We start from the raw sequence: 15,951 nt of genomic DNA on the forward strand, positions 1-15,951 counted from the left end.
AACGGATTAGATATTCTAAGGGGAAAAGGGAAACACACTCAGACAATGTGGGGAAATTTGACATATTTATTTGAGATGTATATCAGGAAGAAAAAACTTTTTTTAAACATATGATCATTGATACACATGCATTATTGACATCAAGTAAATATGATTGATTATATTTAGAAAATATTTGATATGATAAGGTTATATGATTGATTGCTTATAGATTGCCATGTCAAATCATCAGCTTCTACTTCCTATGAGCTGTATCATGTGGGACCGTCTGATTCTAACCATCCTCTTCTGATGACCATGAAGTGATGCTGGATGCTCCCACTGAATGCAGAACGCCATCAGTTCCACTGCATAGTGTTTAACCATGGGTTAACCATGGGTTTACCCTGGGGAAAGAATCAAATAGAAACACCTCAATCAAAACCTGAAGTAGGGTAAGCATAGCATATGATCTGGTATCAAGTAGTCTTTCAAGTACTGAGAAAAAATGTATGAAACGTATGCATTCACTACTGTAAGTCGCTCTGGATAAGAGCGTCTGCTAAATGACTAAAATGTAAGTCTTTCTTGAAAAAAGTATTACTTTACTGATTGTGTTATATGACTGTGGCTCAATATCATTTACTTTTTTAAGTTAGCGACATCCAGCATTGCCATCACTTTGATTCTCTTTGGGTCGTAGACACAGTCTTCCTCTTGGTTGTTCGTCACCATGCCAACACTAGGTCGAACCCAGGCAGTGTCAAAACCACGAGTGTGCCAGTCGTATTGGTTGTCATGACCTTCTTTGTTGATGACTTTAACTCTGCCAACATTCACCTTCACTTTCAGAACCATCCTGTCTGAGTCATCGGCACCAATGGGGTATTTAATGGCTTTTCTGATGTCTCGACTGACATAGACACCTGCACCAAGTGTGCCATCTGTGGATGGTGTGAATCCATTTCTCTGTATTTCTACTGCAGCCTGTTTTGATGTTCCATGATACATCACGTAGACGTGGCTGTCCTCAGGGGTGACTCCACTCTGAAGATGATCATACTGAGATCTGTAAGACAGGAACACCATTTGTGTTTATAGCTATGTAAGAAATTATATTGTGTTCAGTAGGTTAATTATTTTTAAGGTACATTATATCTTTACATTTATTGAAAAAAAGTGTTGTATATGAAACTTGAACAGTTTTTCATACTTACAAGTTCTCTTCGGTAACCTTCATCACCTCAATGACTTTGATTCTCTTCGGCTCATAGACACAGTTCTCCTGTTGGTTGCTCCGCACCATGCCAACACCAGGTGGAACCCAGGCAGTATCAAAGCCATGCACAGTGTGCCATGTCTTCTGCATGGGGTGGTTCTGCCGGTCTATGACCTTAACCCTGCCGACATCCACTCTGACTTTTAGTACTCTTTTCTCAGAGTCAGGAACATCAAGAGGGTATTTACAGGCTTTTCGGATGTCCCGACTAACATAAACACCAGCACCAAGCATGCTAATATCTGCTCTTGATGGTTTGAAACCTTTCCTTTTTATCAACTCTGCGCCCTCTTTTGAGCAGCCATGAAACATCACATATTCTCTGTGATCTTCAGGATGAGTCTTGCTGTCAAGCAAGTCGATGTAGTATGGGGAGTCAGGGTTAACATCCATAGTAACCAAACTGCTGTTAAATACACCACTGCTGAAATGAGCTGTAATTTAAGTTCATACATTGCAATTACAATTTGTAAGTTAACATAATTGCAAATTCCTAAGGCTGAAACTCTTATACTAAATTGTTATGGCTGAATAATATTTAAAAATTTGCTGAATTATTACACTAGCATATAACACGATCATGTAAAGACTTATTTATTAAGTAAACAGGGGTTGTTTGATAGCCAAGTGTCCAGTAATAAGTTAACGTGTCTCGAAAAACAGATGAGACTGTTCTTACCTGCTGCTGCCAGACAAATGCAGGAATACTCCGTATGCTTAGGAAACCTAGCGCTTAGGTTTCAATTCCTGACTGCAGGCCAATCTTGCCTATTTAGGTTTCATTTCTTGGTCTAGTCTTGCAGTGTTGACCCGTCATTCAGGACAAGTGAGCACCACATGTTTTGCAAAATAAAATAAAAATTACAATAAAAAAAATATATATATATATACATACATTTTTCTTTGGGGGGGGGGGCTTGCCTGTTTTGCATGTCATTTTGGCATTCATATGTGTCACATATCAGTTTGCAAACAATGTAAAAAATATATATATATAATTGAGTTGCTAAAGCCGCATACACACATGGTCTCTTTTTAGTTTTCTTGAGTAAGGCAGCTATAAAATGCAGGTGTTTCAGCCTAGCTCAGCGTTTTCTGTGGTGGTGGGGCGAGCCAGCAGAAAATAGGAGCATTGCGCTGTGATTGGCTCAGTGTTCTGTCACTCATGGAGACACTACCTCATCACCAACTCTAAGTCCTTAGTAAGGGTAGATGCAAAATTTCAGCCCTTTGGGTCCTGCCATAGAGTTATATTACAAGTGCCCTTCCAAGAAGGCTCAAGGTCATTGGCCACAGATAAAATGACATCAAATCATGTTATATGTACTGTAGCTTTGATTGGACTGATCATGTCAACATCTTACTTTCAAAATCTTAACTAGCAGTCATCATGAATCAAGTCGACAATCTACTGGCAAATCCATTTTAATCCTTGTCATATGAAGACAAATAATGAAGAGAAATTATAGATAAAACGTATCGGTGCTCATCGGCCATAAAGATTACACAACAAGTTGGAAATAGCAAATTCAACAATGAGTCATTTGGAAGGAATCAGTGGCTAACTGCAAGCATTGCAAAGTAACCACTAGCCTGCTGTGTGTTCATTTATCACACTAGAATAAGCTTGAGTGATGTGTTAGCATCTTAATCGTAGCAACATCTGTAAGGGTCTAGAACTCTCATGCCAGCCAAATGAAAGGATACACACTCAGGCAGAAACCATTACATATGTGGCCTCCAACTAAGCCACTGGCCAATGCTAACTTATTCAGCTGTTGATTTCAGTTTAGAAACATTTATTACTATTTACAACTCCAGTTACAACAGTCTTTCCCATATTGATTTATTGGCGAGTATTAAGAGCAGTTTTCCATCAGACTACATGAGCAGCAGGTAGAAAAGGTGTTTGGTTTCAACACGACGGTACAAGCTACATCAGCTTTATAGCCCATGTTATCCCCGAGATTGATGCATAGAAATGAATGACTGATAAGAAATTAGTTGAAGTATTTTATACAAATACTTTTTAAATGTAGGCCTTACAGACAGTCACTGTAAATATGACAAATAAACCCCAATATTTTACCCTTTATTTTTTTTTTTTAACCTCATACAGCAAAGTGGCACATCCCAAATGAAAGAGCACCTTTTGGCAGAACAGTACATATCAAATATCCTACATAGTGATGTGTAAAAGTAACTTTTAAAGGTAAATGAAATGTCTTCCTACCCACCGGGGCCAGCATTATGATTCTTGCAAAAAATGACTTGTGTTGTCATTTGAAGGGCTATGAGAGTTCACCTCATCCGCAGAGGCAGATTGGGATAGAACCCCCTCACTATGTGTGGGTGTGTCAGTAGCAGCAGCAGTTAGAGGAGGCTTGACCTCCAACACTCCACTGTCCAGACCCACAGGTGGAATCTGCTGTTCCCAGCCTTGTAACATGGACTCCAGCAGGCCAGAGTCTGCAGGGTTGCCTGTGGTGGTGGTTGTGCTAGGTACTAGCACGTAGTTGCTAGTGCTGCTGCTTACCGGGCAGGTGTGGTTAGCATCGTTAGCGCCTGCGGCAGTATGTTGGTCACTGTCGCTGTCTATGGTGATGACAGTGGGCGAGTGTTTCCCGGACCCTGTGCGCTCTTTGCTCCTGTGCCTCTTGCCCTTCTTCTTGTGCTTCTTCTTCTTCTTCTGGTGCTTCCTGGTTTGCTCTGAGGAGCTGCCCTCATAGATGATCTCCACGCTGAGGCTCCTGCTCCTTTTCCCCCCCGACTTCTCCTTGGACCTCCTGTGACGCTTCTCTTTGCTCTTCTTCTTCTTCTTCTTGTCTTTCGCACAGGACGAGGTGGTGGAGGAGGGAGGCTCGTCAAGGGCGTTGGAGGACTTGTCTTTGGGGTCAGGTTCTTCCAGGTGTCTCGATTTGTACTTTCTCTTCCCGCTGGGCTTCTCGTGACGAGACTTCCTGTGAGCACCGGACGGCGAACACGTGCTGGAACGACTTCTGGAGCGCCTCTTATCCCGCCGGTGGGAATCAGGACTCTGGCTCTGGGATGGGGACCTGCAATCGATGTTCCTGTGTGAGCTGGAGTAGTAGGTCCTCCTCTCTGTGTAGAGTGTGGCGCTGCTGTCCCTCTCACTCTCCCGGCTGTAGTAGTGCCAGTGATAGGAGTGCGACGATGAGTCGTGGCTGCGGCCTGATCGGCGGCCATCTTTATTGTCCCTCTTCTTCTCTCCTTTAGTGTGGGAGCGGTCGCGGCTTTGGGAGCGCGACTGCCTCCTGCCTCTGGACAGAGTGCTATCGCTGTTGATGGAGATGGCCGGGCTCTTGGTCGAGCGGCTGCGGTCGGCACTCCTGGACCTCCTCCTCCGGTCTCTGCTTCTCGACCGTGGCCTCTCTCTAGATCTATCGCGACTTTGACATCTCCTGCCGTCTTTCTCAGTTTGTCCGCTGTTTTTGCTTGTTGACTTACTGGATGTCTCACGTCTAATTGAGGGTGAGGTGTTACGTCTTTCCTTGGAGCACGATACATCTTGCTCCCTTTCCATCCCCTCTGCCCTCCCAGGACATTGGCCTTGAGAGGAGGCGGGGCTAAGGCTGGTGAAGCGGATGTGTTGAAGCAGCCTGGGCACTTCGTCTTTGCTCTCCTCCAGAACAGACTCCTCTGAGTCAGAGGACAGCTTGACCAGCTCTGGAGTCCTTTCAGCTAGGGGTTTTACAAAGCCCACGATGATGCAATCCTCATCGCCAGAGGACGTACACGCCGGTCCATCCTTGTCGGTTTTCACCCGAGCAGAGCCTGCAGTCAGGCGAGGGGCCTTTGGCTGTGACACTGCTCCGCACTCCTCCCCCAAACTGCTCTCCGAGTCTGAGTCTATGATTGATAGCAGCAGGGCCCTGGTGGGTTCTGTTGTGGAGTACGAAGGTCCGGGCGTCTCGTCGTCCCATGTTGACTGGCTCAGGGCAACCCCGGACACGGGGTCCAGCTCCACAGAATCGCCCCCCTCCTCATCCTCGGAGATGGCGATCACTGAGGAGTTGGAGCTGCTGCCCTCGTCCGAGGACGGCGCAGGGCAGTCGTAGACGGCATGCTGGTCGTAGGCTTCCATGTTGAAGGGTGCTCGGGCGAAGTTGACAAACTCGTGCAGAAAGTGATCGGTGCGGGCCTGGAGGAAGGGCTGCAGCTCCTCCTGGATGGCCCGGTCCTCCATGTCATAGCGGGTGATGCGGGACATGATGATGTGCTGCACAATGTTGACCAGGGAGCCGTGAGCACCGTACAGCACCACCAGCTCTCTCTTCAGCCAGGGCAACAGGCGGTGCAGGCAGGCCGGGTTCCTCTGGAAGAACTCCGCCGAGATGTCCCGGGAACGGCCGCCGTCCCGCACGCTCCGCACTCGCACCCCTCGCCGGTAGAGCGCCCGTCTGAACTTGATCATCTCCTGCTCACGGAGGCTGCGCACGGTCCGGCCCTCGCTTTCTGCCTGCCTTCTGGCCGCCAGGCGCTCCATCATGCGACGGAGGCCTTGGTCCTGCCGAGGAGGGGGGGAAGCCCCCGTTAGGGCCTCGAACATGACCCCGTTGTCGGGGGGAGGGGACGTCCTTCTCTGGTCCTGCCGACGCGCCCCCGTCAGCGTGGTGCGGTAGCGGAACCGTTCCCCTGCGAAACTCCCAAAGGAACCGTTCTCCGTGGGCCGCAGGTCATACTTCTTGAAGTCCTTCTCTGATTGTATACTGTGATAGATAGAGTTGAATGGCTGCTTGCATAGCGGGCACTCGGCTTTGTTCTTGGACCACTCGTGGATGCAGCGGAAGCAGAACTTGTGCAAGCAGAGATCGAGGTAGGCCATGTTGTTGAATCGGTCCAGACAGATGGGGCACTTAGAGTCTGGAGACGCCTCGGCAGACAAAACCTCAGAGGTCTTGTCCGGGGCACTCTTCTTGAGTAGCCGTAAGGTCATCTTTGCTGCTGCCATAGTGATGGTCTAGGGAAGAAAATATTGCCTCGTGTTAAACAGTGTTTTCAATAAAGAAGGGACACAACACAGCACTGACTTTGTTCAAACGTTATTTTCTGTAATATACTGTCACTAGCTAGGCCCATTGGCAGATGCACAGACAACTCTTTCATCAACACACCCTTACAAATCATTTTAAAAGGTATTAATGCAAACAGGGAAGAATTTTCTAAGACCAGCATCTAAACATGTTGTCATTATCCAATGTCTTACATAATCAGAAAACTATAATATAAAGATTGGGACGTTACAGGGGGTCACAGCTGACTGTGTCAGAGCCATTTAGCCACATTGACCATAGATGGCAAAATGAGTGTCAACCAATTTCAACAGAATCTTACAATTACCCCACCACAGTTGTGAAATTATAATAAAGCCCAATAACTTCCCATGTAACGTTATATTACTTGAACGTGTCGTTTACTTGGTAAGGTTAACGTTAGCTAGCTCGATAGATAACTTTAGCAGCTACGTTAGCTGTTCTGACTCATCTAGGGTTGGACAGTGGACACTTATAATGGTTGACTTTGGCCCCAATCTCTGACCGATAATCCTGACAAGTAATTATGCATTTATGACATGTTTGTGAGTCTGAATTGTGATGAATGACAGCTTGGGTAAATTAGCAAAATAGCTTTGAGCTAGCCATCTTTCGTCCCTTTGCTTACCAAAATAAAAAGCCGGGGATCCGAGGCAAATGTCTAGGAATCCTGTCGGCGAAAACACTCAAGACCGCTCATATAATCTTTTCATATTTCATTATTTCCATGTGTATTAAAGAGAAGTAAATTAATTTGGTTGTTTACCACTCTTTGGAATTGGCCTCCTGTTTCATACCGTGATGTAATGCTACGTTTAAAAAAAACAACCCGCAAAGGATTATGGTATACTGGAGGGCGTTTACCTTCCGCTTTGGAATGAAGTACTTTTTTTATGGTCTCGTGCGCCACCTATTGTTAGTAACTTTTAACACAGAGGATGAATTAGCTGGAAACAAACGAAATATGGACATAAATTGGACAGTGGGGTACTAATAAACCATAGCCATCCATAATATACAAACAACTATGATTGTGAGTTTGGTTACACTATTGGTTACTTGTGTCACATCGTTTGCAGAGCTATTATTTTAAACGTTTAAACAGAGGGTAGTGTGAACAGCCCAGTACATCACTGAGGCCAAGCTTCCTGCCATCCAGGACCTCTATACCAGGAAGGCCCTAAAAATTGTCAACGACTCCAGCCACCCTAGTCAGACTGTTCTCTCTGCTCTCGCACAGCAAGCAGTACCGGAGCACCAAGTCTAGATACAAGAAGCTTCTAAACAGCTTCAACCCCCAAGCCATAACACTCCTGAACATCTAATCAAATGGCTACCTGGACTTTTTGCATTGCCCCCCCTCTTTTACACCCCTGCTACTCTGTTGTTATCATCTATGCATAGTCACTTTAATAACTCTACCTACATGTACATATTACCTCAACTAACCAGTACCCCCCTGTATATTCTCGCTATTGTTATTTTACTGCTGCTCTTTAATTAATTGTTACTTTTATTTCTTATTCTTATCCGTATTTTTTTAAAACTGCATTGTTGGTTAAGGGCTCATAAGTAAGCATTTCACTGTAAGGTCTACACCTGTCGTTAATAGACGCATGTGACTAATAAAATTTGATTGAAACACCGGATCTGAATTACTCAAATAAATGCAGCACTCTTTCCCCCACATTCTTGTCCAAATATACATCTCTGACATATATTAGTATTGTAAATATTATTTAATGACATATACATAACGTTTTTACAACAGGGCAGGGACAAAAAGACATTGTGTAACTCTTTCAACTGTGTCTTCTTCAGTGGTGACCATGGCTCTCTGGGAGGTCTGGAACAACCTCTCCCGTCTCCAAGATGGCGTCGCCCTGAACACAGACAGGGAAAATTAACAGATAATGAAAGAGTCAGTTACTAGATGTCCCTACTCTTTCATTACAAGGTCTAGGAAAGCTGTCTGGGAATCCAGGGCTTTTGTGGTCCGTTGTAGCTCAGGGTAGTGGGTTCAATTGCCAGGACTGCGCATATGCAAAATGTATGCACGCATGACTAAGTCGCTTTGGGTAAAAGCATCTGCTAAAAGACATTTTGTGTTACCGTAGTAGGCCACAATTGTAGTGCAGTTTATATATAAGCTGCACTGCAATTCAGTTCTTTACTGTAAACTGCCAAAGTGCACCATTGTGTCACATGCATGTGTAAATAAATCTAAGCAATAAATCACATTTTATTGGTCACATATACACATTTAGCAGATGTTAATGCGAATGTAGCGAAATGTTTGTGCTTTTATTTCCGACAGTACAGCAATATCTAACAAGTAATCTAACAATTCCCCAACAACTACCTAATACACACATCTAAGTCTGATATCCAATAGTTCTTCCCAGCTGTAAGTAATAGCACTTAAGATTTTCTGGGCTAACAATGTAAGAAATAATACATAAAAAACAAAACACTGCAAAGTTTCCTAAGGACTAGAAGTAAGGCGACCCGCTCTGGTCGGCACCATCTTGTCCAATCATCAATACAAAAGGAAAGGGAAAGGGGGATACCTAGTCAGTTGTCCAACTGAATGTGTTAAACTGAATGTGTTGAACTGAAATGTGTCTTCCGCACTTAACCCAACCCTTCTGCCCACCCACTGGGTACAGATGGCAGTTCAACATCTACTTTTGATTTACATTTGGTTGAGTTGTCAACTAATATGAATTCATTGTGAAATCAACCAAAAATGTCACCAAGTCATTTAGGTTAAAAGTTGAGTGAAAAAAATTACAAAATTCCCTTATGTTAATGACTTTTGCAAAACCAATCAGTTTTCCTTGTTGACATTTGCATTTTTCAATTGAAATGACATGAAAACAATGCATGTTTCAACCTGTTTTTGCCCAGTGGGCAGTGAATCCACTGTAACACTAAGAGACAGTTCAGACACAGATTAATCGTAGTCTGGACTAAAAAGCACTTACAATGGAGATTCTTCTTTGTATGTGCTTTTTCCATCCAGGACTAGGCTTAATCGTGTTCCTATAACAACACATGAGATGTACTTACAGGGAACAGTCTGGGCTTCAGCTCCACAATGCCATAGGGCTTTTTCTGTGACAAACACACAAGCAGGACAGGTCAATGTTTTAGATTGAATTGAAGACTCTTCTATGACACATGCATGATACAACTTTCAATAGAGCAGGTATAGTGAATGAACACCAACACACAGGGCTAAAAACTGCAATCCACTACTGTATAATAACATTTCATAAATCGGAGCACAATAAACTTTGAACAGCCAAGGTCAAACACATTATCAGTCCTCTTGAACATTAGGTCTCAGCCTTTTAAATCAAGACCAGTCTGTCTAGGCAGTAGGTCAGTGGAAAGCATTAGCAATGCTGATTTTTGAGTGACACAGCCTGGCATTTCATGTTTGATTTAGAGCTGGGAGGCCTGGTGTTATGAATTTAACCAATTAGGACTGTGAGGTGGTTGGAAGAATCCAGGTGGTGTCTGGTTGGGCCAAAATCCTCTTACACTCCAGGAACAGGTTTTCCTAACAACATCACTACATGAATGAAAAGACAACATTATTGTTGGTGTTGAATTGATTGAACTTACAGCAACATGATACTTCACGTAATAATGCACAACCCAGGCAGGGATCAGCAACCGGGTCAAGGCGAACACTCCACCAGTGTAGACTTTGTAGGTCTGGAAAGAGAACAACACAAAGGGGACGTGTGTCACAAATGTTAACAGGTGTTGTTGATTTCTTGCTGACAACAGTTGATGCAGTTTTTCGGTACAACTACTAGTTAGCAACATGCCAGGAGCTATGTTACATTCAGGTTGGCAGTGGCACAGATGACTGGCATCACACCAAGCATGAGAATACTAGTCAACCCGTCTGTCACGAGCGACAACATGCAACTATGTGGCTATGGTAACTAGTGACGACCCATGCAACTGGCTAGGCTAGCTAGTAAACAGTAACACCGACGTCTCAAAACAAAAACATAGCACGTAGCTATCACAAATACTAGCTAGTTAGTCATTCTAATCCAATTCACACAGCGTTGTTCGTTGAGATATATTAGAATGAAATTGCAAAATGATGAACTCACGTAAAGCCTCCACAGGGTCTTCGGTTCCAGAAAGCCAGCCCAGAATTTTGCCACCGGCCCGGGGGCTGTCTTTGGCAGCACCGGCTCTCTGGGACTGAGCTCTTGGTCCTTCAGCCATTTCCTCCTGAGGTTTGAAATCTGCTCTACGCGGAGCTTTTCGTCTGCTGTGTAACCAGTCATGATTAAAGAAGAGCTAGTTCTTATTTTCTTGATATTCAACCTCACTACAATGACACCATGGAGGACATCGCCATGGAGTGCACGGCCAAAACTCATGAAGAAGAGAACAGTCAACGACAACGGTAACTACACATTTTCCACCTTGGCTGAGTGTGTGAGTGACATCTACGGGGCTGGAGGAGGAAACAAAACAGGGATTTTTCATGATCACTGATTTCTCTGATACATTGTGCAAAATATGCTACACACAATTGCTAACTACATTTTTTACATTCATCAAAAATTAAGGAAACTGTATTATGTATCCATATGCTTTTTTCTAGAATAGGAAATGATTTTGTGAATTACTATTAACATGTCATAAACAGTGAATGATAATTAGTTTTTTGTTTGGATGCGGTTGCAACATTATACACTTGTCACCATATGACCATTCTACCACTGTCCCCAGGGCATAAGCAAATCCTCAATCAATTGTATTTTATAAAGCCCTTTTTACACCAGCAGTTGTAACAAAGTGCTTACAGATACCCAGCCTAAAACCCCAAAGAGCAAGCCATGCAGATGTAGAAGCACAGTGGCTAGGACGAACTGTAATCTAATCTGTGCCCAGTATAGACTGGTGAGGTGTGAAACCTTAGCCATCATCTAGCACTTATGCTTCAGAGGGCTTTTTCAATCATTCGACATTACACTTCAAATGCATTCTGAAATGTTTGACATTTGTACATAATATGGGTTATAATAAGGAGTAGTTATGATAATGTGATGTATTATCAATAGTTAGTGATACAGTATAGTCAACTGTCTTGATCATCAATTTGTTAAGCAAACTATATCAATGTCTTCTGAAATATAGTGGACTTTATCTACACATCCACAAAATCATTCATTCATATGTGATGCAGTGTAACAGAGTAGATCAACTAGTGTGTAAGTTGCCATCAATACATAAATCAATGAACAGAAAGTGTGTGTTCTCCTGACAGTAGTACTACAGCCAAATATATTTGAGTGTTCCCTCCATTCCCCGTACTGGGCTGTAAACGAACACCCAGTCTTTGGCTGACGACATGAGTATTTTCTGATGACGGACAGTGTCAAAATACTCAAGACATGAAAACTATGTCAAATACGGATGTTTTATGTCACTCATCAAATAAAACCACTGACATGTCCATCTGAAATGTCTCTCTTTTCTTATTATAATTCTGAATTTATTTCCAACTGACCATAGGCTTATATATTCCAAGTACAGAGGACATAAAGGCTTGACGTAAACTCTGTTTAAAGTGGACTTTTCCCCATTGAAACTGATGTGTGTTGTCTTTGCATTTGGATCTGATTGAAATAAGATTTACTCTAAATCAGATACGCTGTGACGGCTTTACATGTGTACAGAACACGCCAAAGCATAATCAATAGTGATTGATTTTAGTAGCATATCATAAGAATTGGCATCATCCAGCGAAAGATATGCACCAGTCCTGTCTATCAAATGCATTGGGAATTGTTTTTAAACCAGTCATTTAAATTACACAGGCCCCAAATGATGCGTCATTAACAGTGTCATCTGCAGAGCTAGTTTAGTAAACTGATAAGCCTTTCATCAGAGTCCATGAGGATTTGCACAATATAGAATTATATCAGGCGGAATCCCGAGGCCACCAAGTGTACAGTAATCCAACCTGCAGCTTCTATCTAAACCACACACTAATAAAGTGTCTGTGGTGCAACCTAACCCAAGTGTTCCGTTCTTTGCAGGAAGAAAAGAAACCACAGAAGGTTGAAGAGAGCGGACACAACCCCAATAGCAGTTAGATTAGGAGAATGGCCTCCCCTCCACCTTTATCAGTGTATGTCTCCTCTGTGTGTGTACAGCTTCTCTATGAGAAGTATATATATATATATATATATATATATATATATATATATATATATATATATATTATATATATATTATATATATACACACACACACACACACACACACACACACACACACACATACATATATATCTATACACATACACATATATATATACACATACATATATACACACACACATCTTACTTTTGGACTTTGACTCTTACAGCATCTTAGGAAAAAGGGAAAAAATAAAAGGTTTGCTGCAGATGTAGGATCTTTATTTGATCACCCTGTTGCAGGAGAACGTTCCTGCAATGCAGGAAATTAAAAACTTGTAGTGTATGGGAGGTTTAAAAAGGCTTCTGAAGTTTGTAATTTCCACTTTGAAATTTCAGACTTGATTTTCCCTTATGAAAAATGTGTCAACCCCTACAAAAATGTCCATTAATTATAATCCACATAATAATTATAATTTCCTCTTGCTGCAGGATATTTTCCTGCTGTAGCAAACTGTCTCAAATTAAAGATCCTACATCTGTAGGTCAGAGTTGTTAGAGCGATAGTGCCATTGACTTCAGAGTAAAACAGGATAAAGAAAACATTACAGTGGCAATCAAACCAGGCTCTCTTTAGTTGCATGGAAATCAATGAACCCATGACCCTTTCCGTGTATTTTTCCAAAACATTTTGGTAAGGATGATGCCCCATGCACAAGCAAAGGGACACACCCAGTTTTGATTTACAGCAAGGGGCTGGTTTTGCTACCGCCCTCCTATCAAGCATCACTCAAATACAAGACCATTGAAAGACCATCTCCGACTCCCCCATAAGCATCGGACAGCACTGGGGGAACTGGCGTCTTCCTCTCTCACTAGTAGAATCTTGACCGATGTCCTTTACGGTGTTGTTGGGTCAGCCAGGGGTTCCGGTAAAAAGAAAAAACATCTTCCCTTGAAATGGGGGGCAGGACATACCTCGAAGCCATTTAAATCAATGTCCAGAATTAGGTTCATAGGAGGTATCGTCATCGCTTGGACCAAGGTTGGACCCAGAGAGCTGATCTCCTTCTCTATATATTTGTTTGTGGTTTGGGTAAGGCACACTGTGTCTCTTGGCTAGAACCACAGAGCAGATGGAAGTGTTCGGGATGACTTTCATTCCACCTTTAGAAAGTCAGATCCCATTCTAAAGGGTACATGTCCATCTTCAACCTCCCTAGACTGTCTCCAAACCCACAACCAACCACAGTTATATCTAGACAGACTTCATCAGGCGATGCAGCACAGACCAACTATACCCAGCCTTTCCACTGAATGAAGCATTCATAAAGTATGAATATAATTAATGTTGATAGAGGTTTTTCTACTAATTCAAAAATGACTATTTTCTGGGTAGTTCAAGTGACTTGCAAAGGAAAACTGCAATTGATTATTTGACAGGGGAAAGTTTATACTTCAGTGAATATGGTAGTTGCTTACCACCATTTGTTATGAAGTGGAGAAGGTAAGTACAACAAACTAGTGCTGTGTAATAGCTAAGATAAATAGTTGAATGCATGACATGCCTGGTTGTTTGAAAAGTGTGTTAATTAGATACTCAATGCCATTTCAGTGATTGACAGCTTGCATGCGCCCGACATATCCCGTCTTGTGAGTGGCTTCTAGAAGTCTTGTGGTGCTACACATGTTACTGCGCCATTCATTTATCATGATGTTGTGACGTGTGCTCATTCACTATAAAAGCAACCATCTCCTGCTCGGACAGTTTATCCTTGTAATGAGGGTTGACACCTCTGTAGTAGGTGGCTTGCCTGTATGTGGGGAGGTCACAGATTGATTTGGCTTGGATTTGGGATGAGAATGTATTGCTGTATTGAGATCTCTTTTCTACTATTATGTCCTAACCTATCATGGTAGATTTTACCATCTTTACACCAACATACTCTGGAATACAGTGTTACAAGAGGACTGTGAGGAGTGTACCATCTCGAAGTGAGCGAACTCAGTGAAGTGGAGGGCTAGACACCATGAGGGTCGACGACATGAACCACCGCACGGGGATGGTGGCCATCAGCAGCCCTTTACTGTTCTTTGGCTTCATGTTCACCATGTCGGGCATGAAGGGAGAGACCCTGGGCGGGATCCCTCTCATCGCCATTGGACCTGCCATCTGCCTCCCAGGGGTGGTGGCTATCATTCTGGCTAACAGAACCAACGGCTGCACCAAGTTCCCCACCCGGCGCCAATGTCTCAACTGCCTGAGTCGCAAGTGTAGGAGGAGGAAGCAGATGCCTAGAACCAAAGAGTCTTCCAGGGTGGCCAGAGACTCAGAGGAGCCTGATGGGGACAAGAGGGCTGAGGCTGAGACTGGGTATAGATCTGGGGCTGGAGCAGACTCTGCGTCCATTACCATTACAACAGTGAAGGAGTCTGGTCATCTGATCAATAAAGGGAACCAAAACCATGTGCGACGCTACCCAGCTAGTGCCTTGGTAGCCATGGCAGGTGTCTAACTACAGTATCTATGATAGTAAGTCCTACTCTATGGACAATCACTGTGGGACCTATAGTAGTAAGGTGTATCACGTGCCTCAGCAGCAGCGGGACAGTTTTGTGGTGTACTACGAGGGAGGCTTCTCTCCGTACGAACCCTGTTACTGCTACATCAAACTCAGATATTTTATGTGGGGCGTAGAGACTGTGGACTAAGTGTGGATACTGAAGCCTACTGGGAAAACCCTTTTACTGGAACTCATAAGCTACTAAATCTATTTAGGTGTACCTGGGACAGGAATAGTATGCCTGTTTATCTTACAGATAAATAATACTACAGTACTAATGTAGAAGCAGTTAACATAAGACATTTGCAGTATTTGTTTCATGAATGAATTGTATGTTCCCCATTTATTTTGGATATTTCTTTCATATTGTATAAATATCTAATAATCTAAATGGGCATTAAGATATTTCTCTAAATTGACATTTAGACTATTTTATATTTTGTTGTCTTAATGATCAAGTATCTATTATGTATCATATTCAACAAAATCCATTTAATGCATTGTTGTGTTTGTGGTATAGTTACTAAATGAAGAAATAATGAAACGTTTTTGTGATTACATCTGCCCAGATGATACGTGAATCATGCAAATAGTTCAATCTGCACATTACAAACCTGTTACAGAGACCACTAGAAGGGGAAATACCACTGCCAATGTACTGTAGAGGCTACTAAAAACAAATTATTAACAGTTTGGATGTGAATTATTACCTTACATTATTTCAAAATGTAAGCATCTCCAAGAACAGACAAATAACGAAAGATATTCCTGTAAAAACAAAGTATACAGCATGATGTATCTTCATGGGCGTGGTTTTCACCAATGAAGTCCAATAGAAGAAGAGAGTTGTAGTCCTATAATGAATATTCATGATTAAAGCGTGCCATTTT

General features: G+C 42.8%; 3 protein-coding genes across 4 annotated transcripts; all 3 read right to left on the minus strand.

Annotated features, from left to right (window-relative positions):
* Window positions 1–48: 48 nt before the first annotated feature.
* Window positions 49–2,098, minus strand: LOC115202319 (uncharacterized). The gene is made up of 4 exons (XM_029766401.1): window positions 1,938–2,098; window positions 1,197–1,692; window positions 626–1,048; window positions 49–386 (listed from the first exon to the last, which is right to left on the minus strand). Exons 2-4 carry the CDS (start codon window positions 1,649–1,651, stop codon window positions 359–361), a joined length of 906 nt encoding a protein of 301 aa, XP_029622261.1. The 5' UTR covers window positions 1,652–1,692; window positions 1,938–2,098; the 3' UTR covers window positions 49–358.
* Window positions 2,099–3,090: 992 nt separating this feature from the next.
* LOC115202321 (E3 ubiquitin-protein ligase Topors) lies at window positions 3,091–7,146 on the minus strand. Of its 2 annotated transcripts, none has more exons than XM_029766402.1 (2): window positions 6,941–7,146; window positions 3,091–6,239 (listed from the first exon to the last, which is right to left on the minus strand). In XM_029766402.1, exon 2 carries the CDS (start codon window positions 6,228–6,230, stop codon window positions 3,507–3,509), a length of 2,724 nt encoding a protein of 907 aa, XP_029622262.1. In that variant the 5' UTR covers window positions 6,231–6,239; window positions 6,941–7,146; the 3' UTR covers window positions 3,091–3,506. The 2 variants fall into 2 exon arrangements, with proteins under 2 accessions (XP_029622262.1, XP_029622263.1); XM_029766403.1 differs by having other exon boundaries at window positions 7,079–7,144.
* An 886-nt stretch (window positions 7,147–8,032) lies between these two features.
* Window positions 8,033–10,753, minus strand: LOC115202324 (NADH dehydrogenase [ubiquinone] 1 beta subcomplex subunit 6). Its single transcript, XM_029766408.1, has 4 exons — window positions 10,452–10,753; window positions 9,946–10,038; window positions 9,385–9,429; window positions 8,033–8,195 (listed from the first exon to the last, which is right to left on the minus strand). The coding sequence occupies exons 1-4, from the start codon at window positions 10,725–10,727 to the stop codon at window positions 8,130–8,132; spliced, it is 480 nt and encodes a 159-aa protein (XP_029622268.1). The 5' UTR covers window positions 10,728–10,753; the 3' UTR covers window positions 8,033–8,129.
* Between the last annotated feature and the right edge of the window lie 5,198 nt (window positions 10,754–15,951).

The sequence above is a fragment of the Salmo trutta genome, chromosome 11 (genome assembly GCF_901001165.1).
Source record: "Salmo trutta chromosome 11, fSalTru1.1, whole genome shotgun sequence".
Classification (NCBI taxonomy): domain Eukaryota; kingdom Metazoa; phylum Chordata; class Actinopteri; order Salmoniformes; family Salmonidae; genus Salmo; species Salmo trutta.

Coding starts and splice junctions, on each gene's coding strand:
- LOC115202319 (XM_029766401.1), bottom strand. CDS start 1,651: ATGGATGTTAACCCTGACTCCCCATACTACATCGACTTGCTTGACAGC. Junction 1,049..1,196: donor AAGGTTACCGAAGAGAACTT/GTAAGTATGAAA, acceptor CCTGTCTTACAG/ATCTCAGTATGATCATCTTC. Junction 387..625: donor GATGTCGCTAACTTAAAAAA/GTAAATGATATT, acceptor TTCTTTCCCCAG/GGTAAACCCATGGTTAACCC.
- LOC115202321 (XM_029766402.1), bottom strand. CDS start 6,230: ATGGCAGCAGCAAAGATGACCTTACGGCTACTCAAGAAGAGTGCCCCG.
- LOC115202324 (XM_029766408.1), bottom strand. CDS start 10,727: ATGAGTTTTGGCCGTGCACTCCATGGCGATGTCCTCCATGGTGTCATT. Junction 9,430..9,945: donor ACGTGAAGTATCATGTTGCT/GTAAGTTCAATC, acceptor TGTTTGTCACAG/AAAAAGCCCTATGGCATTGT. Junction 8,196..9,384: donor TGAAGCCCAGACTGTTCCCT/GTAAGTACATCT, acceptor GTCTGTGTTCAG/GGCGACGCCATCTTGGAGAC.